At 37.9% G+C, this 27892-nt stretch overlaps 4 protein-coding genes, 1 non-coding gene and 2 pseudogenes across 11 annotated transcripts in view; 2 read left to right on the top strand and 5 right to left on the bottom strand.

The window, feature by feature from the left end:
• Nucleotides 1–172: 172 nt before the first annotated feature.
• LOC18422242 (uncharacterized) lies at nucleotides 173–9405 on the bottom strand. Of its 5 annotated transcripts, none has more exons than XR_016055082.1 (3): nucleotides 9188–9258; nucleotides 7768–7882; nucleotides 173–755 (listed from the first exon to the last, which is right to left on the bottom strand). XR_016055082.1 is itself a non-coding variant. In XM_011623974.3 (3 exons), the coding sequence occupies exon 3, from the start codon at nucleotides 724–726 to the stop codon at nucleotides 448–450; it is 279 nt and encodes a 92-aa protein (XP_011622276.1). In that variant the 5' UTR covers nucleotides 727–755; nucleotides 7768–7882; nucleotides 9249–9405; the 3' UTR covers nucleotides 173–447. The 5 variants fall into 5 exon arrangements, 3 of the variants coding, with proteins under 3 accessions (XP_011622276.1, XP_020519816.1, XP_011622284.1); XR_016055081.1 differs by having other exon boundaries at nucleotides 8083–9201; XM_011623974.3 differs by having other exon boundaries at nucleotides 9249–9405.
• Nucleotides 8792–8908, bottom strand: LOC148782641 (small nucleolar RNA snoR143). Its single transcript, XR_016055153.1, has one exon. It is a non-coding gene; the product is annotated as a small nucleolar RNA snoR143 (small nucleolar RNA).
• A 138-nt stretch (nucleotides 9406–9543) lies between the features above and the next one.
• Nucleotides 9544–12757, top strand: OTP85 (Pentatricopeptide repeat (PPR) superfamily protein). Its single transcript, XM_006827193.4, has 2 exons — nucleotides 9544–10867; nucleotides 11797–12757. The coding sequence occupies exons 1-2, from the start codon at nucleotides 9822–9824 to the stop codon at nucleotides 12551–12553; spliced, it is 1803 nt and encodes a 600-aa protein (XP_006827256.3). The 5' UTR covers nucleotides 9544–9821; the 3' UTR covers nucleotides 12554–12757.
• On the top strand, nucleotides 12748–16723 carry LOC105420634 (pentatricopeptide repeat-containing protein At3g47530). Its single transcript, XM_088866136.1, has 2 exons — nucleotides 12748–15584; nucleotides 16178–16723. Exon 1 carries the CDS (start codon nucleotides 13223–13225, stop codon nucleotides 15185–15187), a length of 1965 nt encoding a protein of 654 aa, XP_088722262.1. The 5' UTR covers nucleotides 12748–13222; the 3' UTR covers nucleotides 15188–15584; nucleotides 16178–16723.
• Nucleotides 16724–17798: 1075 nt separating this feature from the next.
• LOC18422237 (ATP-dependent zinc metalloprotease FTSH 6, chloroplastic-like) lies at nucleotides 17799–20403 on the bottom strand (annotated as a pseudogene). The gene is made up of 3 exons (XR_016055080.1): nucleotides 19268–20403; nucleotides 19025–19072; nucleotides 17799–18394 (listed from the first exon to the last, which is right to left on the bottom strand). The product of XR_016055080.1 is annotated as an ATP-dependent zinc metalloprotease FTSH 6, chloroplastic-like (transcript).
• On the bottom strand, nucleotides 19984–24611 carry LOC105420629 (pentatricopeptide repeat-containing protein At4g21065-like). The gene is made up of 2 exons (XM_020664140.2): nucleotides 22458–24611; nucleotides 19984–21558 (listed from the first exon to the last, which is right to left on the bottom strand). The coding sequence occupies exons 1-2, from the start codon at nucleotides 22618–22620 to the stop codon at nucleotides 20945–20947; spliced, it is 777 nt and encodes a 258-aa protein (XP_020519799.2). The 5' UTR covers nucleotides 22621–24611; the 3' UTR covers nucleotides 19984–20944.
• Nucleotides 22667–27892, bottom strand: part of LOC18422234 (ATP-dependent zinc metalloprotease FTSH 6, chloroplastic-like) — a 23718-nt pseudogene continuing 18492 nt past the window's right edge. Inside the window, exons 5-6 of the transcript XR_016053996.1 lie at nucleotides 23874–24248; nucleotides 22667–23792 (exon numbers count right to left, since the gene is read on the bottom strand). The product of XR_016053996.1 is annotated as an ATP-dependent zinc metalloprotease FTSH 6, chloroplastic-like (transcript). The remainder of the gene's footprint in view (nucleotides 23793–23873; nucleotides 24249–27892) is intronic.

Raw genomic sequence — 27892 nt, 5'->3', positions numbered from 1 at the left:
GCGCCAAACATCCAAATTATTAAAAAAAGGAAAGAAAGTATACAACTTACTTTTGTTACATAGACTCAAGTTCAAAAAAAAAATTATGACAAATCTCAAACCAACATCTAACAACCAAGATGACCTCATTGTACCAAAGATGAAGAGTCCTATAGTAATCCATCCCTAAATAAAATATCAAACAATGAATTCATTATAATCACCAAGCATACACTAGTTTTAGTTACCGAAGGCAACTTATTTTCGCATATGAAAAACATAAACAAACAAAAACATTTCAATAGCATCCACTATGGCCAGGAAAAAAAACCTTCTAAATTTTGAATTAACAAGGAAAAACACAAGTACATTCAATTTTTTGCAATCAAACAAAAGAGAAATAAAGCAAGAGAACATATACTTCTTTCTTTTTCCAGAAATCAGGCATGATGTCTGATAACAAAAGTTCTACTCTGACACAACGGATTGGAGGGGCAGAACACTTTCGACTTCCTTTTGGGTGGCTAAATTCCTCTCAGCAACTACCTTGGACATTCCAAACATCTTCTGAATAGTCTTCTTGAAACAAGTTTTGTGCTCATCCATAGAAGCGTGAATGAATTCATCGATATGGTCCCTCACGTCCTCCAAAAAGCTGCTGTCATCTGATTTCTTCTTCCGACACGAAGAGATAGTTGCAGAGGGGCGTTCGGTTTCAGATTGATTCATTTGGGGTTGGGGTTTCATCACAGATAGAAATATTTACTCTCACTTACCTGGAAAGCAAAACACAATGCCATATTCAAATCAAGCACCAAGCTCATCTCGTTTTTGTATCAAAAGGAGTAGGAAGAGATAGAACAGACGAAGAGACAGATACAGAGAGTGAAAACCGTTAGACATCATCATATACATGTGTACCTATCCTAAAGAATATGAAGAGTTTGAAGCCTTAATAGCATAGGGTTTGGAAAGTGCTTAGGGTTATGATCAAACTACACTCATATTCTAACATCCAAAGCCAGATCAGCTTATTCAAAAGGGGGAATGAAATATAGAGAAGCTCCAAGGCAGATAGGGTTTCCCTAGTCAAACTACACTCATATTCAATCCTAGCGTCCAAAACCAGATCAGCTTACCAAGAAAATTGATTCAACAGGGAGGGCATCATCTAAAGTCCGAAGATTTACAAAAGGGCATTGTTTGCATAAGGTCTCAACCTTAAACAATTAAGGACACACTTCCAAACTTTGTCTGGAGATACAATTTTGGGGTAAAAAACTCTTAGGATGCCTGAGAATATATTTTATATTTTTAATTATAAAATTATAAATTCCAAAAAAAAAAAAAAATGGTTCAAATCAAGCAAATCTATAAATGCACGAAAATCTTGAAAATAAACATCTAGCAAGATGTACTATTTTTAGGATATTGAAATTTTATTCTCCCATATTCACACATCTCAACATGAAAATGATTGATTAGGTGGTTTTCCAAATAAAAAAAGCCTTTTCCAATGAATTTTTGAGATGTACCTTAATTCTGTAACACAAGGTATTAACCTTATAAAAACTTTTCCTCCTAGAAAATTCATTTGAAGAGGACATAATCTTTGCCCATCAAAGATTAAGAGCAAAGTCTTAGAGAATAATTTTGCCTTTTTTTTTTTTTTTTTTCTTTTTTATGATTTTCAACCCCGTTAATATAAAACTACTAACCAACTGTGAGCACATTACATGCCGATTTAAGTATCACACACAAACCAGCATATCTATCATTTCACGAGTGGGGGAGGTGCAATTTTCTGCTATTTGTTTTAAAAATCTACAAGCTGGCTCAGAATAGTTAAAAGCCAATTCATGCCAATGTGAGTAAGTGTTCAATTTGTTATTACCAGTTCCCCTATATTTTTCTTTTCCAATAGGAAAAACTAGGAAAATTTCAAACAAGGACCAACTGGACACATGTGGCCAATAGGCTACATGAGCGCCAGAATGGGCTTCGATATGGGGCACGCACATGGTAAAGTGTAACTCGTATCATCCATAGGCAGCCTACATATTTTATACTTGTGCATTAAAAAGTTTTAAGTATGGGAAAGTAGCACTTTACACATGTTTGAAAACCACATTTTACAAGAAAGGGCATATGTTGATATCAAGCATTCAAACTAATGACCTAAGAGTTTTTACATCCAACTTTACGAAGAATTTTAATTGATCCACATATATGACACAAGGAAAGTTCTCATTGGTCATATCTCAAAAGGCCCATGAAGTAGATATAGTACGAAACTGCGAAAAAGTTTTAATACTTCTTTAATGTCGCATGATAACCAAAGTAAAAAAAAATGTATAAATAAGGTGTACGTCCCACCTATTGTATCATTCACTCTCCTCTCAGATTAATATAGATTAACCTAGACTAATAATGACTAATTTAATAAAGAGGAATTAGGCTCTAAAATACTCTCTTATAACAAGCTTTTAATGAGGCTAAATGGAAGGAAAAGTTATGGACTATGCCAAGTAAAAAATAGACATTATGAGGACATTTAAAAGGGGCTAATGTAGATAGCAAAAAGGTTTGAACCTTTTGGAAATCACCTATGACGAAGGTGTTTGACGAAGAAAATGAGTGGAATAAAAGTCCATGGAACATCATTTGAGCCTATGGTGGTCACGGTGAAGTGCGGTAAAGAAGGGAGGCTGGCTATGACTCCTCACTCTACTACAGGCATGCCTATCCCTCTACCGTTATCACAATAAAATTTTGGGAAAAAACTTATTACTCTCAAGTGAGTGAAAACTAAAGGGGCCACGAACCCTTTTTTATAAGAGAAAATTAGGGTTAGGTTAAGTGTGTAAAATATTCTCTTTGAGGTAAAATGTGATACCTTAATTTTTGAGGCCTATATGGTCAGAAAGACATCACTCTAATTGAAAGTCCATGGAACATCATTTGAGCCTATGGTGGTCACGGTGAAGTGCGGTAAAGAAGGGAGGCTATGAACTATAAGGTTTTGTAACACTTCAAGATTTTAGAAAGGTTTGTTTTGGGAGTATTTTACAGCGAATATAATAACATTGGACTCATAAAGTCGCCTATTGATGCCTCACCTAAATTAATCCGAATGGATTCATTTCAAATTCTATCCCTTCTTGTCTAGCCAATCTTCAATCTCAACATCCTCATATATGCTACACTCATTCTATGGGTGTATTGCTTCATTGGTATGTGATGCACATAAAATTCTAGTTATCTCCACTTCGCCCAACCAACTCTAATTTTGTGTCAAGCATCGTCCTCAATCTCTCCATTTTCCTGAATTATCGATACAAGATACCCAAAGTGCAGTCTTTTTTGTACTTCGTGGCCAATTAATCTTAACCACTTCCTCGTCTCTATTCCTATTACTACCAAACTTGCAATCCAAATACTCTTTTTTTGTACTTTGTGGCCAATCAATCGTAACTACTTCCTCGTCTCTATTTCTATTATTACAAAACTTGCATTCCATATTCTTTCTTAGTCTGACGAATTTTAAAACTTTTGGAATCTAGAGCATCCTTCCAAAGTTCTAAATTTATTTTGACGCCGTTTTGGGTCTCATCGGTCACAACTATGCATATGCGAACAACATGAACCACAATATTTCATCCTATAGGTTCCTAATTATGTCATCCATAACTAAAACAAAGCGGTTAAATAATCAACTTGAATACAATCTCAAATTATTCACAAATATAACCACAATGAGTGGAGTGCTCAGTATGGAAAAACCAAAACTCATACCCTTTGTGCCCAGATCACAAGATGGACCTTTGAGGCACTTAGTATTGTTCCATACATAAAAGCATGTATGGTATAGTTTATAATTCTGAAGGGTAGGTTCAAAGTGAGATAGAGATGACGAAGATTAAACATCAAAATAGGTTGAGAGAGATGCTGCTAAAAACACTTAGACAATGAGCACGTAGATTTTCATGGTTCATAGACTTAGAAGACTACTCAAGGCAATAACGAAGTCAATATTTTGGAAACTTAGAGGACTTAGAAGACTCACTGATCTAATGATTACGATCACTTAAATGCTCAATGAAATCAAGTGAGCAAAAGCTAGAGAAAAGGATGTCTAGTTGATAGAAATTCAATCTAGACTACACAACATCAAGGTAAGATGCATATGTTTTAATTCTATCATGAAATACCATGGAATTAAGATTTACAACCTAAAGATGAGGAAAATGTATCTTTGATGAAATTAAACATCAATAAAAGCAGTATAGAATTGAACTAGTGAGCACACCATACGGGATTTTGGTTTCAAAACTTGATGACCAATGAAGGGAAAAACGGTAGGAGCGTAGAGGCCACTTTGAGTCTCTTTCTCTTTCTAAGTCCTCAAATGGTATGAAGTTAATGTTGAATAAATCTAATGTATTTATATTAAAGTAATAACGGGTGAAGTGATCTTGGCCCTTGATGCCTTTCATCTATGGCATATGAGAGGCTATGATCCTAACCACTCATCTCAATCCAACCATCAAGATCAGGAATGAGACTACAACACACAAATCACCCATAAACCCTAGGTTAACCTTTTTACTCTTTGGTTCTTGTCCCACAAGTAATTTACAATTTACTCCATTGTAAAAATTCTATAACAAGCCTTGGTATCTAATATAATCACCAAAGCATCATAGGTGCATATACTCTTTTAGTAATTGTATAAGGCTCCCATGTAACCCTTTTGGTATATTTAAGATATTTGAGCCAAAACAAAATCTAATCCATGGGAGATATTTTGAAATATGACTTTCTTATGTGGCTTCATCACAGAAGTTTGAGCCATGTCATAAATGTGAAGCATGCCTAAAAGGAAAAATGATCAAAACATCCCATAAATAGGTCAGTAAGGGGTTACAGAAGTGTGGTAATCTCATCCCTTCATCTTGATGGATAGATGTGGATGAGTGGCTAGGATCATAGCCATCTCATGTGCCATAGATAAAAAGCATCAATGATCTATATCACTTCACTAAGTACCACTTTAATATAAATACAAACCTAAGATTCAAAAAACACAACTTCAATTTATTTGAGAACTTAATAAAGAGAAAGAGAGAGAAATAGCCTAGCTTCCACCACCACCCATTGCTTCCTTCATTGTTCATCAAGTTTTGAAATTAAACCTTCCATGGTGTACTTGTTAGTTCATGAAGATTAAATAAAACAATTCCACAATTGGTACCAAAGAAAATAATAGGTCAGGCCTAGTTCCCATGGTTAAATACATTAATAGCCCCACACGACAGTTCTACTCGGGACCTTTACCCATTTTTGAGCTTTCTATTTCAACAAACTTATACCACTTAACGAGTGTTATACTGGTTCTACGCTACAAAAGCCCAACCCAACTAAGTCTACTTCGGTAGGTAAAAAACAATCTCATAATAAATTTTAAGATGAAAAAAAGAAAAAATGCCCTTAATATGATAGAAAGATGCTCCCCTCCGCAAACAAGAAATATCACAACCCAATCAAGCCCAAATCAAACAATCAGACATTCCAAATGGAGGCATGGTCAAACTTTGCTCAAACTACCCCAAAATAGTAATCTGACAGCTCAGTTTATCTTTAATCCAAAACATCAGGAGCTTACCCTCCAAAAATCAAGTCAATCATAGGATAAAGGATCAAATATGGCATAGCTAAAGTCAACCATTTATTTCACAACACTAATTACTGGCCAATTTACAAACACTCCTCAGAACATCTAAATTTAAAAGGCCCAAAAACTTCATGGACGAAAGGTAACAATATAGCGAGCCCAACCCAATATCAAATGAAAGAGATGGCCTCTCAAACACCTATAGTCATAGGCTGGGCCTACCCACTTTTACAAAAAAGTCCTCAAAAACGAGTGACTATTTTCTTAGAGGCACAACATCCTCCATCGATATAAGAGAGGTATACAAACGGTGATTGATGCCTTGAAAAGAAACAAATCAAATATCCTCTATTTTTACAACAAACAATTCAAACATTGGATAACCAAAATGGGTTTCTTATCAATGGACCAGTTCGAACATCTATTGTTCCAGACAATCCTTCTTTCAAGAGAAGCTCATCCCTTGTCAATTTTTTTTAAAAGATTTTCAAACATCTAATATCCAAACCATCCATCGTATTGAATTAATAAAAACTAAAACACAAAAAAAAACATAGAGACATAAAACATAGGTGGTCAGGTTGGACAGTGCCATGACATGACATCTTACATTCGATTCCAAACCTTATTATTAAGAAAGCACTCTTTAAGTCTTCACTTTAGAGTACATAAGTGTTATATTTTCATTCAAAGATTATTTAATGTTAAGGAGATAGGAATGAAACCCAAGAATGCGGTATGACACCACCACCCTGACCACCTTGGCCTTGCATTTGATCTTATTAATTTATGTGTTTTGTTCATTCAAATCGGCTAGGTTCAAATGTATACAATGTTTAAATCAATTATTGTTGGTGAAACTATACAAGTGTCAGAGTTCAGGAATATTGTTAGCCACAGCATTTTTCTGAGTGAGATATACTCGAACATCCAGTGTCTGTACTACTAATTAACAATGTTTTTAACACAGAAAGAATGTTTTTCTGTATTGTTCATTCAAATGGGCTAGGTTCAAATATAGACAACGTCCAAATCACTAATCGTTTGAGAAAATTTACATGTGGCGAGATTCAGCGATCATTGTTAGTCACAATAATTTTCCAAGTGAGACATGCTGATCCCCTGTCTCTACCATCCCATTAACAATGTTTTCAACTAAAAAATGCGAAACCCCTTGCTCGGGCATTAAATGTCCAAATTAGGGATAAATGGTAATATAAAATTACAAAATATCTAGAGGACTATTTTTAAATTCACAAATTATTAATTGAGATTTTAAAGTACATTCCCAATTAAAAAAAAAGGCCAAGCAATTGTATGTGTGTGCATATTAAATGAAAAATATTAGTACACATTAAAAATGGAAAATGTGGATTAACAATCCTCATTAGGATTTGCATTGATCAGATAAATGGAGTTAAGAGATCACGCACCAAAATCCTTATTTGATATTGGCAACAGGGAAAAGAAGCGATCAAAAAATAAAATGATCACCTCGGCAAAGTTGCCTTTAAGGGATTCAAATCTAGTCTATTAAACATTTTTTTAAAAAAAATCCCTATTTAAAAACAAGAAGGTTCGTTTTTAATTTCCTATTTCACTCATACCTACTCAAAAAACAAAAAACATACATTAAAAATACATAGAACGACCTTGTAATTCTTAAAAATATAAAAATATATTCAAAGCTATGATTAAACAAAACACATCCAAATGAGTTAAAAATTAATTAAAAAAAAACAAGATTATAAAGATTCAAAGTGTATTTTTTATATTTTCTAAAACAAGATGTAAATAGGTAAACAAAAGTATTAATGGCCGATACAAAATCCCATATTTTATGAGATTTTCTATATTTTTTATTTGTTTTAAATTGCTTGGCCTGTTCACGAAAACCGGCCGAAACCAGAACCAGCCAGTAGGATCCAACTGGGCGGTTAGAATTTAAACAACCCGATTTTTCCTACACTGTTTTCATACTCAAAAGAATTAGAGCAACATACTTTAAACGGTTTATGAGGTAACCTTACTTTTACAATATAAGATTGATACCTCATGAGCTTTTTCAGACAAGAAAATTAGCAATTATTTCAAAGAATTTCAGTGTTTCATACCTAAAACATTGTTGCACAAAACACCTCTATCTGAGCTTTGTTGAACAGAAGGCCTCTATCACGTAAGATAAATCTGTATTGGTTCTGATATATTGGATCTTTTCAATAATTACAACTGCAAGTATAAGCATTGCTGATCATTACATCTTCACGTACAAGCATGGCCAAAATTGATATGTATTATAAGCATTGCTAAATGAAAAGAATGCATAAATCCATCTTTCATATTTCACTTTTGAGTACTAATGAAATAACAAATAAAATTTATAAATGATATCCTAGCTTTATACCAAAAAAAAAAAAAAAGTTAAAAACCTCTTAACAAATTTCTGAATAGTAGCAACTGGAAGAAACTTCAACAATTTCTCAGTTTCTCAGTATGAGGGCCCAAGAGCCTTATGAATTTTCAGAGGCCAAAGTATAAAATAATTATTTAAATAGTTGGATTTACAGTACCAAAAGATAGTTAAGATAGGCAATAATCCAAAAGACTAAAACATATAAAAAACGATGGATATAGAGAACAAAAGAAAATTAGGGTGGCTGAAAAAATTGGATTTGAAGAACAAAAAATAGTTTGAACGAGTCATCCTATCTTATAGGAACAAGAGGAGCTAGCCTATAGGAATAGGCGGGTCGAGCATGGGCCAGCCCTATAGCAACCAAAGGACTTGCTCTACGGAAAAACACAGACCGAGTAGGGCAAGGCATTCGGAACGGGTGCAGGCTCTAGTTTGCGGTAGCCAGTTTGCCCTAGTTTTCTATCACCTTTAACAAAAAAATAAAAAATAAAAAATAAAGACAAAATGAAAAAGTAATTCAGAAAAAATCAACAATAATAAAACATAATTCAGGAAAAAAAAAAGAAAGAAAGGTAATTCAGAGGTAGAAAGGTCAGATTCAACAAAAGAGAGATATTCATTAGAAGTATAGAGAGAGACCTACAAGATAAGAGACAGAGATATTCATCTAAAAGAGAAGGAAATTCATCGAAAGGGCAAGAGAATTTCATCAAGAGAGAGATAAGTGTGGGTTGGAATCAGTAGACAAGGGGCATTTTGAGCCCTTCATCTGTGGATCCAAGCCTACGGTTGTCTGGCCGCTTCCATTAGAATTGCATTCCATTCAAAATGCAATGCAATGGACTTCTATTTTAGCACCGTTTTCAAAGTTCAATCCAACCAAGAAATGGATCAGACCTTGTGCAAATCAAACGATGCTGAAAATCTGAGATTAAAATATCAACGATTCAGAACAGAAAATAAAAATAAAAAACTACCATCTCCTTTCAAAACCCTAATTTACAAATAAAAAATCATCCCTGTCGTTCAAATCTCAAAGAACTAAGCAACTACAAGGACTAAACATTAGAGAGAGTATAGAAAATGAAGGAAGAGAAACCTAGAGAGATACATCTCACCTCTCATCGCAAACAGGACTAAACATTAAACAGAGACAATAAAATGAAGAGAGAGAGAGACCTGAAGCACAATGGGCGTGGAATGACGGGGCTCGATGCGTTCCCTGAACTGGGGTTCGTTTAGGGTTTTAAAAGCGTTTCTAGTGTCATATCAACGGTTGAGATGAAGAGGCAAAGTGATATACAGTTAAGAGTTAAGAGTTAAGACAATACTAGCTACTCCCGTTACCGTGATCTACGGTTAAGAGGACACTAGCTACTCCCGTTAATGCCGTCCAATCAAGAGTTGGCGGTATACGGACAAATGACTAAATTACCCATATCTTTGAAAACCGGTTATCGTTCCCTGCTGCGTTAGAGATAGCGAGCTAGACCACGTTGCTCCCGCGGGAGCATGTGGTCTTTAGAGAGAGAGACAGAGAGCTTGTGTCTCAAAATCTCAGTGGGATAGGTTTCCATTGCCACAGACAGAGAGAGAGAGGTTTAGGCTTGCATCAAGGGGTAGATTGCTTGTGATTTGCACTGTCAGATTACCATTCTGTAAAGACCATTAAAGTTTTCCAAGCCAGAGAGTGAGGGAATTTAGTAGAGAGAGAGGAAATTTGATTGAGATAGAATTTGGGTTCTTTCAACTATGGCTTCCACAGCGTTACCTCTCAACCCAACCCATCTCTCTTCTCCTGGCACTCAAATTTCAGACTCGCCATCACCACCATCTCTCTCTCTCCTCTCTAGGTGTGCCACCCTCTCCCAACTCAAGCAAATCCAAGCCAACACCATCAAAACCCACCTCCAAAACCACGCCCCCACCCTCTCTAAACTCGCCAGTTTCTGTTCTCTCTCTCTACCTGAACACATCGAATATGCCCAACAATTGTTCGATCAAATCCCAGAACCTAACACTGTCCTCTTCAACACTCTCATTCGATCCTATTCTCGTAGCCACACCCCAATTCAAGCAATCAATCTCTTTGTCAAGATGCTTACCAATAACATTCAACCCGATAACTATACATTCCCTTCAATTCTCAAGGCTTGTGCAATGGCTTCAGCTCTCGAAGAAGGCCGAGCTTTGCATTGCCATTGCATAAAGCTCGAGCTTGATTCGAACATCTTTGTTCAGCCAACACTCATACGAATGTACGCTGATTGCGGTGCCATTGAATCAGCTCAGAAGGTTTTCAATGCCACAATGAAAGGGAGGAGTGTGGTCTTATATAATTCGATGATCACTGCTTATGTTCAACGTAGTCGGCCTAATGAGGCCTTGGCCCTATTTAGAGAAATGCAAGCACACAATACACCACCAAACGATGTAACAGTTCTTAGCGTGCTCTCCGCTTGCTCTCTACTCGGGGCTGTGGATTTGGGGAAGTGGGTTCATGAATTTGTGAAGAAGAATGGACTCGATATGTTTGTTAAGGTGAACACTGCACTCATAGATATGTATGCAAAGTGTGGGAGCATAGAAGATGCAAAAATGGTTTTCGAAAAGATGCCTTTTAGAGATACGCAGGCTTGGTCTGCCATGATTGTTGCATTTGCAATACACGGACAAGGAGAGGATGCACTCACTTTGTTTAGAAAGATGGAGACTGAGAGAATCAAACCTGACGATATCACATTCCTTGGTGTTTTGTATGCTTGTAGCCACACTGGTTTGATAGACGAGGGGCGAAGGTACTCTCTTCTTCGTTGAATGTTTCAATGTAGTCAATTGAATGGAATAATGTTCAAAAAATCAAACCTGCCTCAGAAACTAGCCAAGGGCCTGTTTGGAGTAACCAGTCAATCAGCCCGTTTTAAAAAGTATATAAAAATTATATTTAAAGTATGATTAACATATCCAAATGAAGTTGAGAATTATTGAAAAAAAATTATATTTAATGCACATCCAAATGAAGTCGAAAATTAGTGAAAATGGATTTAAAAAAATCTATTTGTGCCCAGAGGTATTTTTAAAATTTTATAAAAAAGATGAAAAAATGGAAAAATAAGTATTCATGGCCAAAACATTTTCCAACCTTTGTCGAAAGGATAAAAGACATTCATCAAAAACACATTACAAATAAATCCCTTATTTTTTGAGATTTTATAAAAAAATAGTAATTCTTTTTTAAATACCCGATTGGATCGCCAAAACCCTCCAAAATAAGAACCGGCTAAGGCCCGGTTCCCAATCTAACAGGCCGGTTCCAAGTTGCACTATCCAAATTTGTGAACACTTGAATGGACAATGGAAAATCATGGTCCGAGCGGGTCGCCATCTATTGAAATGATGAATGGTGAAGGAGAGTTCGTTGAATTGTCATGAAGTCATGTTCATGAGTCCTACTTTTTCTCTATCAGAGTCCATTATATCTCATAGATGGTGATTAATGAAAAATTGCATTGGTGCTATATGATGGAATCTAGTACATTAATGTTCTAAACATACTCTACCTTTTGCATTGGTGCTATATGATGGAATCTAGTACGTTAATGTTATAAACATACTCTACCTTATAATGAAAATAGAATTCAAATAGGATGTGGTGTACTAAAAGTCGGTATGAGAAAATCCACATTGAATGAAAATTTTTCACTCTTTTCTTACTTTTGGGACATAGGTACTTTGAAAGTATGAAACGCGTGTATGGGGTTACAGCAGGAATAAAGCACTATGGTTGCATGGTAGACCTACTCGGTCGAGCAGGTCTCCTAAATGAGGCCTATAGTTTCATCAAAAGCCTCCCGATCAAGCCAACCCCCATATTATGGCGCACCCTCTTAGCCGCCTGTGGTGTCCAAGGCAATGTAGAATTAGGCAAGAGAGTAGCAGAGCATATATTTGAGCACGACCAGGAGCATGGTGGGGACTATGTTATCCTCTCCAATATGTGTGCCCAAGCTGGGAAATGGGACGATGTGAATTCAATTCGTAAACTCATGTTTGAACGTGGGGTTACGAAAGTACCTGGCTGTAGCTCAATTGAGGTTGATAATGTGGTTCATGAGTTCTTCTCAGGAGATGGGAACCACCCTCAAGCTATGGAGCTACATAGCATACTTGATGAGCTCATGAAACAGCTTAAGCTTGGTGGTTATATACCTCAAACTTCATTGGTTTTTCATGTCAATATGGGCGAAGAAGAGAAAGAAGCGACACTTCGATACCATAGTGAGAAACTGGCCATGGCTTTTGGGCTCATAAACACGGCCCCGGGTAGCACCATGCGCATTGTGAAGAACCTCAGGGTGTGTGCAGATTGTCACAGCGTAGCGAAGCTCGTTTCGAAGATTTTTGATAGAGAGATAATATTGCGGGATTTGCATCGTTTCCACTACTTTAGAGGTGGGTCGTGCTCGTGTGGTGATTATTGGTAAATAAATTAAGAGGAAATTATTGTTAAATTCTTGATATCTTGGGACTTAAAAAAGACCTCTCCAGGATCTGAGAATTTTAACTTCTTGGTGGGTTTCACTCTTTGTAATTTAGTGATATTCTCCTCGATGCACATGTATATTCCAATTGATTAGAAATGTCTGTATAAAACCATTGTTTTGTTCTATGTAACCTTGTCCTTTTTATTTTGTTTGCCTTTTATTTGGTTGTAGTTCTTATACTTTTTTATCATTGTTTCAAAAATGGGATACTCAGCCCGGGTCAGCCCCCTGCTGAGTCTGGAAGCAAACATCAGTCTTCCCCTAACATCCATTTCTTTGTTAAAAACTGTGGGTTCAACTCAGGTGACTTAGGCTCGGGACAGTGGCTAGCTAAGGTTCCTGGGATTTAAACACTGGTAACCAGTGTCAATCGAAGGAAACCATTGCTTTAAATAGCGTACAATATTAAGGGTGGCATTGCATTGGGTCGGGTCAAGTCGGGGCATCGGCTACCGGGTTGGGCCTGGGTCCATTGCCGCCCCCCTTTAATAATATAAAGGATCCAAGGCCTAAACCTCAGGAATTACCATATATACGTTATGTGGTGTTACAGTTTATGTACGTTGAAATTTAAACAAGCATGAAATGGCTCCTTAGCTTTCAAAATAAATGGCAGCCATTCGCTTCCTCAAGACCAGCACCCACAAAGCCAAGCATCAAATTCATCTCTCATCATCTTCTGCACTCTCTGCAAAAACCCATGAGAATTTATCAATAAAAACCCAACAAAAACCATCCATTTCCTTTGCCCCAATCATACCCCATTTTCAAGAAGAAATAGATACCGAAAATGAAGGAAAATCAGTCATGAGAGCCCAACAAAAGATGGCAAACAGAAACCAAGAAGAGACATTAATCTCTCTTTTGAAATTATGCTCAACCATGGATCAACTTCGCCAGATCCATGCCCAAGCCCTATGCACATCTCTCATACACCATCCCTCCATTTTACGACATCTCCTCTCCTTCGTCGCGCTCTCTTCTCCCTCTAACATGAATTACGCTCGTTTGGTATTTGCCGGAATAAGAAAACCTGAAGTTTATCTCTATAACACCATGCTCAGAGGCTACTCTCTCAGTGAATCCCCTGAGAAAGCCCTCTTCTTCTATAAACAAATGAGGAAAATTGGTGTGAACACCGACGCCTTTGCTTCCTCTTTCACACTCAAATCATGTGCAAATCTTCTTGCCGTGTTCGAAGGAAAACAAATTCATTGTCGGATTATACAAGATGGGTATGAACCAGATGTGTTCCTTTTAACTTCTTTGATGGATATGTATGCTCGATGTCATCATCGTGATGATGCGCATAGAGTGTTCGATATCATGCCTCGAAGAGATACAGTTGTTTGGAATGTTCTAATTTCATGTTTTCTGCAAAATTCACGAACCAGAGATGCGATGAAGCTTTTCGAGAAGATGGTAACTGAAGATGGGGCCCACCCAGATAATGTTACTTGCCTGCTTACTCTTCAGGCTTGCGCTAATTTGGGGGCATTGGATTTAGGAGAAAGGGTCCATGAGTATATGGACCAAAGAGGAATTGGAAATGCCATTAATCTGTGTAATTCTCTGATTGATATGTATGCAAAGTGCGGGTGTTTGGATAAGGCATATATAGTTTTTAGGGAGATGATGAAGAGGAACGTGGTCACATGGACCACCATGATATCCGGGCTCGCAATGCATGGTCATGGGAGGATGGCCCTTGATGCCTTTGATGCCATGTTAAGATCAGGGGTTGAGCCTGATGAGCATACGCTCACTGGTGTGTTATCGGCATGCAGCCATGCCGGATTAGTGGATGACGGCCATGCACATTTCCATGATCTCATTCATGGCAAGTATAAGATTGTGCCAAATTTGCACCATTATGGGTGCATGGTTGATCTACTCGGTCGAGCTGGGATGCTTGAACAAGCCTATGGGATTATAAGCTCGATGCATGCCAAGCCTGATGCGACCATATGGAGAACTCTTCTCGGTGCATGTCGCATCCATGGCCACGCATGTCTCGGTGAAAAGGTCATGGGTCATCTCGTTGAACTAAAGGCTCAACAAGCGGGTGACTACGTTCTGCTAACAAATATCTATGCATCAAAAGGTAACTGGGATGGGGTCGCAAACTTGAGAAAAGTGATGAAAGATGATGGGATTCAAACCTCACCAGGATGGAGTTCAATTGAAGCTAATGGAGAGATTTACGAGTTTGTGGTGGATGATAATTCGCACCCTCGATCTAAGGAGATTTATGCAATGCTTGAAGAGATGGAAAGGCAATTGAAGAATTCAGGTTATGCTGTGAACGTGGCAGCTGAGCTTCACGATTCAGATTTGGAGATGAGAGAGAAAGCTCTCTCTTACCATAGTGAGAAGATTGCAATCGCTTTCGCGCTCATCAGCACACCTCCAGGAATGACAATTAGGATCACTAAAAACCTGAGGATTTGTGTGGATTGCCATTCTGTTGCAAAGGTTCTTTCAAGGATTTATAACAGAGAGATTATAGTGAGAGATAGAAGCCGGTTCCACCATTTTAGAGAAGGTCTTTGCTCTTGTAACGATTACTGGTGAGCCAAATATTGAACAACCTGTTGATTGTCAATCTTGGGGCTTGATACTGAGCCAATTATAAGCCAGGCTTTATCTGGCTGGTAGGGTACAATTCCTTTAAAGTGAAAAACATCACCATGTATTGGACAGTTTGAGCCAAACATCGCAATGTATCTCTTCGAACATAGCCAAAGATCCAAGCATGATGAGCAGTGAATCAGGCAGAAGATACACCCACTAAGAACAAAAGACTACTAAATTTCATGGTAGCCTGCTATCCCTCTTGTTGATGGCGCATATGCAAACACCTTAAAACCCATGGATCTTCTTTTCTTTTTTTCTTTTTTTCTGGATAAGTTGGTGTGGAATTTGAACCGGAGATTTAGAGTTTACAATCCTCAACACTGGGACCAATCAGGCAAGTGCACAAACCCCAAAAAATTGCATACTTCATGAACATATCTTCTAAGCAATAACAGATCATTCCACAAAAGGACTGCCTATAAAGAGACCATTTATCTTTTGTATTTGGAAGTCAGAATCATTCTTGTCTCTTAAATTTCAAAATGAGTGGTTACAAGAGTGTCATTGAATAGACACAAAGTTTCAAAAAAAAAAATTTATCGGACTTCGTGACTCACTGCAAGTCATCCAATTTGACATTTAATGTGTGGGAATGATTATGACCTCCATATACAAAAGATAAATGGTCTCATTGTACAAAATGAACATCGAAGAAGCAAAGCAACCATTTATAACCATTGATCTTTCCTTTTGCCTTTGATGAGCATGCCCCAAATATAATTCTTTCCTTTGATAAATATCCCACAGCTATGAATGATTGTGCTCTGAAAAGGCTTAGTGTATGACAAAATTAAAAAAGAATAGGATTGCCACTAGTTTAATTATAGGAAGAGAAAAAGGATGTATTTCAGAAATTAGAAGCATGTATTCTTCATCATTATCTAAATATGAGATTTACATCAAGTCTTTATTTCAAATACTGTACAGTATCGTGGATTTCAAGCTGTGACCAGTACAGAAGCAGGACTTATACTGGCTTTGTCCACTGGAAACTCAGTGAACTCTGACAATATTACTCTGAATTCATCTCCTGTGAGTGTTTCTTTCTCTAAAAGCACTTCAACCAGCTTGTCCATGGCTGCTCTGTTAGCACTTCAACCAGCTTGTCCATGGCTGCTCTGTTATTTCTTATGTGGTTCTTGGCTATTTCATATGCATTGCCTATAATTATCTTGACTGACTTATCAATGTCCTCTGCAAGTTTCTCAGACATGGAATTCCTTGCTAGCATTCTTAGAAGCACATCGCTGCTTTGGGCTGCTGGTTCAGTCAATGACCATGATCTGATCTCCGACATCCCAAACATTGTAACGACAAAAGGAAGAAAGTAGAGATTAAGTAAATCTCCAAAAGGAACCATTTTTGTTTAGTATTTGTTTAGAGAGATTTATTCAATAATTAAAGAAATAGTAGGATAATAATTAAGATTCTAAGATACATCAAATAAATGAAAAGGTTGATCGCCTTCCTATCCCTCCATTTGATATTCTGAAAATATTCCACTTCATAATATGCTTTGAATATCATCTAAATTGTGAATTTCGACGGGTGTGTTTTCCCTTGATTGGTTAATTCCTACAGTTTTGTCACTTCACTGTTTCTAAACCAAAAAGCAAAGCAAGATTTTGAAATACTAGTAAGCTTTGTTGAATTCAAATTTCAATTTTAGTAAATCTTACTCAGGCAGGCACATAGGCCAAAGTAATTTATTATTTACCTTGCCCCTTTTCTTTTAATTTTTTTTATTTTATTATGTTCATGCCAGTGTTCGCAAAACCGGCCGATCTAACCGCTAACCGCTTGGTTAGATCGGAACCGGTCAATGGCCGGTTCCGGTTTTGGGCGGTATTGGTGATCAACCAGTATTTTAAACGTTAAATAGAATACTACTTTAAACTTATATCATATCTTTTAGAATGGATTATTGGTTAGCAGGTTCAAATCCCGCCGCACCAACGCTTTTATCTTTTGGTTGCGTTTTTCCTTCATTTCGAAGGCTCAAAAAATTCACCTCCATTTTGAAGGTTCAAAAAATTTACCTGCCCAATAGAATTGAACTAGAAAACTCCTAGTAAAAAAGTCCTTTATTTTTTCCTTCATTTCGAAGGCTCTAAAAATTTACCTCCTTCATTTCAAAGGTTCACAAAATTTACCTGCTCAAAAAATTTACCTGCCCAAAAAATTTACCTGCCCAAGAGAATTGAACTCAAAAACTTCTAGTAATAAAGTCCTTTATTATTAGACCCACTAACCAATACACCATTTACTACTTAGTTGACAAAAAGAAAGGCTTATATTATATATAAGTTAATTTTTTCTTCATTTTCTTTTAAAAATAGAGTTTGTCAAGTCTTTAATATTCATTACATTATGGTAAAGATTAAAAACAACTTAGTCATTGATAATCACTTTTATATTTCTCATCTTTTTTAAAAAAATTAAAAAATGCCCCTGGGCAAAAGCGATTTGTTCAAATCCATTTGTTCATTAATTTTCAACTTAATTTGAGTGTGTTTTGTTTTAATCACATTCTTATATGGTTTTCATATTTTAGTAGATTTTTTTTTGCATCCTTTTTATTTTTTTTCAATACTTTTTGATTGTTCAGGACTTGCCCGGTTAGAGCGGTTGAATCGGCCGGTTTACTGGTTTTGACCGGTTAAAGTGCTTCTGGGCCCATGTCCAGTTAACCGTTCCAGTTCGATTTTGCGAACACGGGTTCATGCATGATCAACTGTAAAACAACAGCAAACTATGTTATGATACTAGTTTATTAATTTTTCACTAACAATTGCTTCTCCGTATGCGATTTGTAGTATGTATTGATAAATAAACACAAGCATTGATCCTAGAGTATATTGTACATATTGTGCAAATAGAGATGTTAGGTAAATGAAAACTTTACCTGTTTTGCTACCTGGGTGACCTGTTGCAAGTCCCTTGCTGCACTAGTGGTGACCTCAGACTCTCCAAAAATCACTTCCTCAGCTGCTCTTCCTCCCAGGCCTCCAACTATTCTTGTCAATATTTGTTGCTTGGAAACAAGTGTTGGGTCATCTCCAGGAATAAACCAAGTTAGCCCACAAGCCTGACCTCGAGGAATTAGAGCAACTTTTTGAAGGGTCATGCCCTGGCGTCAATGTTCTGGATATAACACAACAGAAACTGTTAGATTAAGGGACATTTCAGACAAATGAATCGAATTCTTGGATAACAATATTCTTTTTCCATGTTAATCATTATATTAGCTTAGAAACTAGAGAAGAAATCTCAATTTTGCCTAATGCTGTTCTCTGTCTCTGATCGATGATAGCTGTAGGGACTCATGGTGTTCTCAGTATTGGTAGCATTTTCGAAAGTTGGTCTATCTCAATTTAGAGTCTGTGTGTTATTAGTCTCTGGTTGATGGTATCTCTTTATAGAACTCTATCTCTCTCTCTCTCTCTCTCTTTCTCTCTCTCTCTCAGTTGAATTTCATGTGGGTGCATGAGTCTGTGCTAATGCTTATGCAGCAATGGCATGCCCAATTTCATGATAAGCCACAAGGATTTTGCTTTTCCCATCTGTCATTTGTGTACCCTCCATTTCTGCAACTATTCTATCAATTGAATCATCAATCTCCTTAACTGTTATTTTCTCTTTTCCACGCCTACCAGCAAGTATAGCAGCCTCGCTCATGAGGTTAGCAAGGTCGGCTCCACTGAACCCTGGTGTTCTCATGGCTACAACATTAAGAGACACATCCGTGTCAAGTTTCTTGTTGCTACTGTGTACCTTGAGAATTTCTTCACTTCCTCTTACATCAGGGAGGCAAACAGTCACCTGTTCAAATTACGAGTTTAGGAAAATTTTGTAAGAAACTTCTAGTTGTATGTCAACTGCACCTCTCTCTCTCTCTCTTTCTCACACACACACACACACACAGAATTTTGCTTATAGTGATTGACACAGTAGAAAATCATGATATCCAAAACAGAAAACTAAGAACCTAACTTGCAAATTGTTATTAATTCTAACCTGCCTGTCAAACCTTCCTGGTCTAAGGAGAGCTTGATCCGAGATCTCCGGCCTGTTGGTTGCAGCAATAACAATCACTCCAGTGTTTCCATCGAACCCATCCATCTCTGTAAGCAATTGATTCAAAGTCTATTCTCTCTCATCATTCCCTCCTCCAATTCCAGTACCCCTCTGTCTCCCTACCACATCTATCTCATCAATGAACACCAAGCAAGGTGCATTTGCCTTTGCCTTGTTGAAGAGATCTCTCACCCTAGGAGCTCCAACTCCAACAAACATCTCTATGAATTCAGATCTAGAGAGAGAGAAATGGCACCCCAGCTTCTCCAGCTATGGCCTTAGCCAAAAGGGTCTTTCCAGTACCTGGAGGACGGACGAGTAAAACTCCCTTTGGTATTCTAGCTCCAATCGCTGAGAACTTTTCCGGGGTCTTCAAGAAGTCGGCTATCTCTCTAAAATCTTGTTTAAGCTTCATCGACCTCTGCAACATCGTCGAAGGTGACCCCTGTGTTAGGTTCCGTTTGAAACATTGCTTTAGACCTTTCTAACCCAAACGGCAAATTAGTGCCTCCTGGATTGTTCAATTGTGAGCTTCTCAAAAAGAGAGCTCCCAAAAGAAGCAATGGAAATGCTAAATTTCCTAAGAGGTTCAAAATGGCATCAGTCATGTTGATTTCAAGTGGATGAACTGCAAAATCTACATCTTTTTCCTTGAGTTTTCTCAGCAATTCTTGAGGGAGACCAGGTAACTGGACTCGAACTCTTTGAATTTTGTTGAGAACAGGGTTGTTTCCATTCTCAAAGAGATCAACCTTTTTCACAGCTCCTTGGTCTAAATACTCTAAGAACCTTGAATATGACATCCTACTTGATGAGGCTTCTTGTGGGCTCTCTGGTTCAGCTTGAGCTTTTTGAACCAGAGAGACCCCAGCTGTTAAAGAAACCAGACTTGATCTCAACAATTTACTTCTTGTTATACTATCATCATGGAGCTTTTTAGTGGGAATTTGATTTGGGCTTTCCCTTAAAGTAGCAGCTATCTTAAGAGGTTTCTTTCTCCAAACTCCATCAGTTGAGAAATCTAAGGTTTTGGGGAAGGTGTGAAGAGAGATAGTGAGAGAGAGAGTGGATGACATCTTTCTTAAACAAGATTTGTTCTTGTTTAAGAACTTTGCTACAATCCATCTTCGCTCCTACTATTATGTTTCTCTCATCAAGGTTGAGGTCCCTTGATTCCTCCAGTAGGTCCAACTGGTGATAGTTTAAGTTTGCCTTTCAGAAATCACAGCTTCCTGGTTAACCCAAAACCTGCCACCCCCCACCCCTGTACTGAGGAGGAGGACCACCATGGCTACAAGCGCATAAAACCCCAAGAAAAGTTACGTCATTTGGTTCCTCTCTTCCCAATCTTTGCGTCATATCGAAGACCTGTAATGCATCCTCGGCATGGCCATGCATGGCTAAGCTCATAATCATGGCATTCCGTGTCACTATGCATAAAACCCCAAGAAAAGTTACGTCATTTGGTTCCTCTCTTCCCAATCTTTGCATCATATCGAAGACCTGTAATGCATGCTCGGCGTGGCCATGCATGGCTAAGCTCATAATCATGGCATTCCATGTCACTATGTTTCTACGAGGCATGTTATCAAATATTTTGCGTGCGTGCTGAATGCCTCAGCATTTCCCATACATGTCTATGAGAGTGTTGCAGACTGATACGACACTGTCAAGACCTGTTTCTTGAGAATAAGAATGAACCCATCTACCAAAATCGAGAGCACCTATGTTTGCACAAGCCGAGAGGATGGTTACTATCGTGGCTTCATCCGGCTCCATCCCAATTCGTTGCATCCTTATGAACATTCTCAATGCTTCTTTTGATTGCCCACATTGGACATAGCGGTCGATTATGGTGTTCCATGACACTAAATCATGGATGGGCATGTACTTGAACAGTTGGTTTGCACTCTCAATATCTCTGCGCATTGCATACATGTGGATGAGAGTATTGGGTACAAAGACATGGGAGTCCAGACCGTGCTTTGTCGATGTGCAATGGGCTTGCTTGCCCAATTCTAGAACAGAGTCTTGAGCACATATCTTGAGCAAGAAAGACATGGTGAAATTGTCAATGGCCTCGCCTTTTTGCCGCATCTTCTGATAGAATCTGAAGGTTTCAAATGAGTTGCCGAATCGTCCAAAGCCTCTAATCATGGTGTTCCATATGAACCCATAAGGGTGCTTCATTTGCTGGAAGACCAACAAAGAATTGTCCATGGATCCTTGCACTGAAATAGCACAGAAAGTAAAGATCTTGCTCATAATGAACACATTTTGATCGAAACCAGTTTGTATTATTTGGGTATGGAGCTGGTGTAAATCTCTCATTGAGAAGCATGAGTTTAAGAGAGAGAGAGAAGTGTTTCTTATCTCGATTTGGAGGTGTTTGTAGTGGTTGTTAGAGAGAAAAATGAATGAGAAGAAGAGACTATAATGAATCTGGTTAGCCTGCGAACCCCAGTTGGGGAAAGACTAAAGAATCCAAGCATGTCACCCCCTTCATTTGTGTGTGTTATTTTGGCACCAGCTTTTGTGATTCTCTCTATGCTTTCACGTATATGATTATTTTTGAGAGGCAGTTAAGGTACTCATATTTTGAAGAACAAGTAGCATCAACCCCTTAGGCCTATTATTATGGTGAGTAGCATTTGATTTTTAACTATATACATAGAACTATTGAATTTTCAAGGACATTCTTAGGAAGGCGGTTTCTACTTAAGAGCATAAGTCTCTTAGCTAATACCCAGAGTTTTCAAATATATTGGACTTGCATAAACATATGATCAACCAAATATCTATAATTGCAGAGTCCAGTGCTACCATAAAATCTCCATTTTTATCTTCTCAAACGTGAAAGTATACTCTAATCCAATGGACTGCGAAGCAACCGTAGTCAATTGGGCCATCACTGTCAGTTGAATAACAAAGACTAAGAGAGAGTGAGATCCATCAGAATGGTGTAATCATGGTGGTTTTCTCTCTCCATCAGCATCCATCATTTCATTGAACAGTGATGATCCAACAAGCCATAGTTTGGATCATGCTTTAACAATTTTCCCTATTCGTTCCATTCGTGTCATATTCACGATACTATAATTCACCATTTCCTTTCAATAAAATGACTTACAAGTTCTAAGTTTGAGACGGTTTTGAATCAAACAAGAAATGAATGAGCTCGCTATCCATTTCGATGGAGCTACATCAGGCTCCTTCTTCACTCCCCTATCTCCCATCAATCTCCTCACATTCACAGCACCACCCCATTCACCAATAGATGCATTTTGGATCATGCTTTAACAATTTTCCCTATTCGTTCCATTCGTGTCATATTCACGATGCTATAATTCACCATTTCCTTCTAATAAAATGACTTACAAGTTCAAGTTTGAGATGGGTTTTGAATCAAACACGAAATGAATGAGCTCACTATCCATTTCGATGGAGCTACATCCGGGCACCTTCTTCACTCCCCTATCTCCCATCAATCTCCTCACATTCACAGCACCACCCCATTCATCAATAGATGCATACACATTGTAGTCCCCGCTCTTATCAGGCCTCCATTCAAGCAGCCTCTTAGTAGCTACCTCAGCCAATTCAACATTCCTATGAATCCTACAAGCCCCATGTAAAGTTCTCCACACTATCCCATTGGCCTCCATCGGCATCGCTTCAACAAAGCCAAAGGCCTCTTTCAGCAAACCAGCTCGCCCGAGCATATCGACCATGCATCCTTAGTGCTTAATATTTTGCTCAATCCCATAATTCTCTCTCATCAATTCAAACTATTTCCGCCCTTCATCGACCATCCTGACATGGCTACAAGCCACCAAAACCCCAACAAATGTGATCTCATTTGGCCTCACGTCTCCTCCTTGCATCTCAGAGAACATAGAAATGGCTTCTTTGCCATATCCATGAAAAGCCAATCCCCCAATCACCGAATTCCACGAAGAAACATCTATGTCTCTCATCTCTCTAAACATGCGCATAGCGCTCTCTATGCTCCCACACTTTGCGTACATATCTACGAGCACGTTGCCCAGAACCACGGTTATGTCTCTAGAACAATTGTTGGTCAAGAGAGAGTGAATCTTCCTGCCAATATCCAATGCCCCGGGATGATCACATGAAGAGAGCAAGCTCAACATGGTCACATCATCAGGGGCTTCACCCTCTCTTCGCATCTCTTCAAATAATTCTAAAGCATTGACATGAGAACCAGCCAGCACATAGCCTGATATCATTGCATTCCAAGACACCACATCTCTCTCTTTGATCTCGTCAAACAACCGACGAGCCGATTCCATGTCTCCACACTTCGTATAAGCAGTGAGCATCACATTCCAAGCAACCAAAACTTTGTTGGGCATTTCATCCAACAAATTTCTTGCAAAAACAATGCTTCATCTTCTTGCATGGCCAGCTAAAAGAGCAGACCAGGCCACTACATCTCTCTTCCCTGAAATGGCCAGCTAAAAGCGCAGACCAGGCCAGGCCACTACATCTCTCTTCCCTGAAATGGCCAGCTAAAAGCGCAGACCAGGCCAGGCCACTACATCTCTCTTCCCTGATTCATCGAATAGCTTCTCTGCAACTGCCAAGCTCCCACAAGTAGCATGGAGATGGATTAGAGTGTTCCTGACAAACATATCAGATTCGATCCCAAGTTTTGAAATATGGGTATGAAATTGATCACCCATGAAAGCGGAGGAGAGCCTTGAGCAAGCTTTGAGCAAGAAGGAGAAGGTCACTTTGTCAGGCCTGATATGGGTTCTCTCTATTTGAGTGTAGAGAGTGAATGCATCAGATGGGGTGGAGCTCTGAGAGGAGCCTCTTATCATGGTGTTGAAAATGAAGGAGTCCGGCTTCAAAATTTGGTGGAAAGGCTTGTGGGCGTAATCCATGGCGCCTGAAACTGTGATTGCACAATGGAAAATGAGCTTTCTGAGAGCTGAGGGGTTGGAATTGAACCCGTTGATGACCGTGAATCCATGGATTTGTTTCAAAGCCTTGAGGCTTGTACATCTTCGCCATAGAGAGCTTACAGGGCGTTTAAGTTTGGGTTTTTCTTGGTTTTTCTAATCGTCAAGGGTGTAGGAGGAGATTTTTCTCACGAATGATCAGGGCCAAAGGATCCATAAGTACTTTTGTCCAACCAATTCCTCGCCATTTTTAGGGAGACAGAGATTTTCCGCAATGCCGATGTAAGTAGTATATACGTTAACGAATTGAGGAGAGAAAGATGGGTAAGTTTGTCTTTTCATAGCTTTTTCTTGGATATTATTTTCTCTCGCCTCTCTCTATGTCTTATATGATTGCCTGGCTTTCAATCTCAGATGGTTCTGTCGGGCTCTCTGTCTCCCTTGCTCTCTGTCTCTCTCTCATATGATAACCTATGGGGTTATAAGTTTCGAGAAAATTTCTCTCTGCGTTTCATGAATTTTGGGGATATAATTCTCCCTCTACTTTCATCATTAACCGGTTGAATGGATTTGATCGTCAGTTCTCATGGGTTCAACCGATCCAATCTTTTCCTACCGCTCCATTTTTCAGTTCGATACTTTCGTTTTTTTCGAGAAAAAAGTGTTTGATCCGGGCGGGAGTGCATTCCCGCGGTGCCATCCAAAAAGTGCAAAGCATCTCCGTTAAAAATGGATGCAAATTGATGTAAATCCATCTCATAAATAAATTTATTAAGAGATCCGCGTTTCTTCCCCACTACCCATAAACCGGGTCCTTTTCCCTATGTTTTTTATTTTGATTGCACATGATATTTTAATGGAAAAGACCTCTAAGATTTTGCCCAAAATCATCTGGTTAAAATGAAAATTTTGTTACTTATGATATGCATCGTTCACTTTTTTGCTGCCCTTTTTAGTTCTATTAAAAAGTTCTGTCCCTATATAGTCCACTTGTTACTCTCTCGACAAAGGTTCACCTAAGTGTCATGGGTTTTATTAATTTTAGTTTAAGTATCATGGACTAAATTTTTAATTCCTTCAAATTTTTTATTTTTGGAAGAAGATGGATTTTTTTTACTAAATTAATTGAAAAAATCTCTTATTTTTTATTGATCTTTCAATAGTGTAACCTAATATTTTTTATTTGAGTGGATCATTTCTCTTTTTATTTTTAATTAAAATTTTAAATATAAATATTTTTAATTATTTATACATATAAAAAGTCTTTTTAGTGGACCAATCCTTTTGCCGATTCGAGCACCTGTCCGATCCTGATCTCTCTTTCTCTTGCTATTTTCCTTATTTTATGGGGTATAATTCTTTCTCTCACTTATTTATTGGGTACACATCCCTCTCTATCTCTCTCGTGAAAATAAAGTTTTCTATGGACTGAGATCCAAAAACAAAAGATAAAACGTGCAATTGTGAAAACACACTAACAATTTATTGGATACGCATACTTTTTTATGAAATGACAAGTTAATACAAGAGTCATGGAATAGTAATTTACTTTGTTCCCAAATTTAAAAAAGGAAGAAATAGATGGAAGAGAAAAAAAAAAAAGAGAAAAAGAACAGTGTCCAAATTTCTTCTTAGAATTTTAACACTTGGTATAATTCAAAGGCGTCTAGAGAGTAGAGAGATTGATCTACAAGCCGTGGGGCATGGATAAAATGGTCATCATCCTATACTTAACAAGGTGGTTTGGAACAAGAGAGAAGGTGAAGAATCTGCATAGGATAGATAATGTCATCTTCATCCGTAGGTATGCTGAATCCTTTCCCAAGCATATCCATGGGAATCCAAAACAGAAAAATAAACAACCCAAAAGATCATAGCCACAAAACTTAATGTCTATATATAACTTTCAAAGGGTTGGTTGACAAAATCTACTTGAACGTGTTTTGAATAAAAAAATACAAGCTTTTACTGTGTCATCATGAACACAATTGCCAGATTGACTAAAACGCATTATTAGAAAGAAGAGTACATTGAAATATGGGCAATGGTGATTTTTGGTCGAAATCCTTTTGCATAAAAAAAGGGTGAAAAATTGTCGTCTGGGATCCCTTGAATGTGCACAAATAACTAGTTTTACGATTAAGAAAAAGAACTTTTGAAATTTATTGGCATTTGGTTCTCCTTCTCTCAAATCGCTTGGCATTTATATGTTTTTGCATTCCTTGATTTGGGCTAAAGAGAGAAACCAACATTATTGGAAAATAGAATCAAATTGTTCATAATTCCTTGCATCACCCACAAACCCTAAAAAGGATGCATCAAATTGTTCATAATTTCATGCATCTTCCACATAAGCCTAAAAAAGAAAGTATCAAACTGTTCATAATTTCATGCGTCTTTCACATGGTCACCCATAAACCCTAAAGAGAAACATCACGTGTTTCATAATTGCTGAGAAAGAAACCAGGAGAAAGAATCCCCTTCAGATCTTCATCAACATCATCCATGGAAGAACTTGCATCACGTCTTTCTGCAAATCCACCGAAGAAGAAGAAACACGTCTCTTATTACTTTTTGGTTGATTGCTTGAATCTGAATGCACATTTACACTAGAGAGAAAAGTCCGCGAAGAAGAAGAAGAAGAAGTGCGAGTATACGAAGAACTAGAAGAAGACATTGGTGAGGAAAGCCAACCGTCAGTAAACACCTCTTCTTCTTGTTCTTCTTTTTCTGCTTCATCTTCAATATTCATGCAGATATCATTAAAATCGTTCAAAGGTTGACACCTCTTTCCCATCAAAATCCTTCTCTTCCAAATAGGGGTCTCTTCATCTTTTTTCTTCTTTAAAAGATAACCACTTATGCATCCAAAGCTTGCAATTAGAGAGAGTTCACCCTCTGGTTTGCGCTTAGGTTCACCTCCACAAATTGCTCCATTCGGTTCTTTCAGCTCCGATGTTGCAGGGAGTGCAAGCCTCTTCTTGATCGAGAGAGCATAGAGTTTGGAGATGAGGCAAAGCGTGTTTTTAGAGAAGAAGCTTGGGTGAAACAAATGGGAGGAAGAGTCATCTCGTCTTCTGGTTCTCATTTTTGGGAGACGAGGGAGGTTGAAGATGATTACTACTTGTGTAGAGTTTTTCCCTATAGTGCTGCTAGTTGAGATGCTTTCATGGCTACTTGTTTCCTCATAAGGGACCAACGGTCGACCCATCCTAGAGAGAGAAACTGGTATTCTACACAAAAATAAGTATATATGACAATAAGAAAGAGTAGTTTTTTTTCATATGTAGAGAGAGAGACTGGTGAGTCTATTTAATTTGAGGATTAGAGAGAAAAAGTAGAGGATAAGGATTAAGTCTTTAATCTCGCTATCTCAAATCTCTCCCTATCTTTGATCCATCCATATAAGAATGGCCACCTGATTTGGAACAGGTGGCACATAAAATATGCCTACAGTTTTGTAACTAAAAGTTTGGAAAGAGGTTTCGTAAAAATAACGGTATTGAATGAGACCATATCCGTTGGCTAGAGAGACGTCACATTGCTTTGCGATCATCCATGTAAAATCGAATTCTTGGGTATGTTACAAAGTTAGAACAAATTTTGTTAGAATGTGAGTTTGGATAATGAAATAAAT

This window comes from Amborella trichopoda, chromosome 4, assembly GCF_054954075.1.
Source record: "Amborella trichopoda isolate Santa Cruz 75 chromosome 4, AtrichopodaSantaCruz75HAP2 v2.0, whole genome shotgun sequence".
NCBI classification, from domain to species: Eukaryota; Viridiplantae; Streptophyta; class Magnoliopsida; order Amborellales; family Amborellaceae; genus Amborella; species Amborella trichopoda.
This window is presented reverse-complemented; position numbering and strand designations above follow the sequence as displayed.

Bases quoted from the DNA above. Each gene is read 5' to 3' on its own strand.
- LOC18422242 (XM_011623974.3), bottom strand. From the start codon at position 726: ATGAAACCCCAACCCCAAATGAATCAATCTGAAACCGAACGCCCCTCT.
- OTP85 (XM_006827193.4), top strand. From the start codon at position 9,822: ATGGCTTCCACAGCGTTACCTCTCAACCCAACCCATCTCTCTTCTCCT. The intron at 10,868-11,796 runs GTACTCTCTTCT...TTTGGGACATAG, and splicing joins TTGATAGACGAGGGGCGAAG to GTACTTTGAAAGTATGAAAC.
- LOC105420634 (XM_088866136.1), top strand. From the start codon at position 13,223: ATGGCAGCCATTCGCTTCCTCAAGACCAGCACCCACAAAGCCAAGCAT.
- LOC105420629 (XM_020664140.2), bottom strand. From the start codon at position 22,620: ATGATCCAAAATGCATCTATTGGTGAATGGGGTGGTGCTGTGAATGTG. The intron at 21,559-22,457 runs GTAAGTCATTTT...GTGCTATTTCAG, and splicing joins CCGTCTCAAACTTAGAACTT to TGCAAGGATCCATGGACAAT.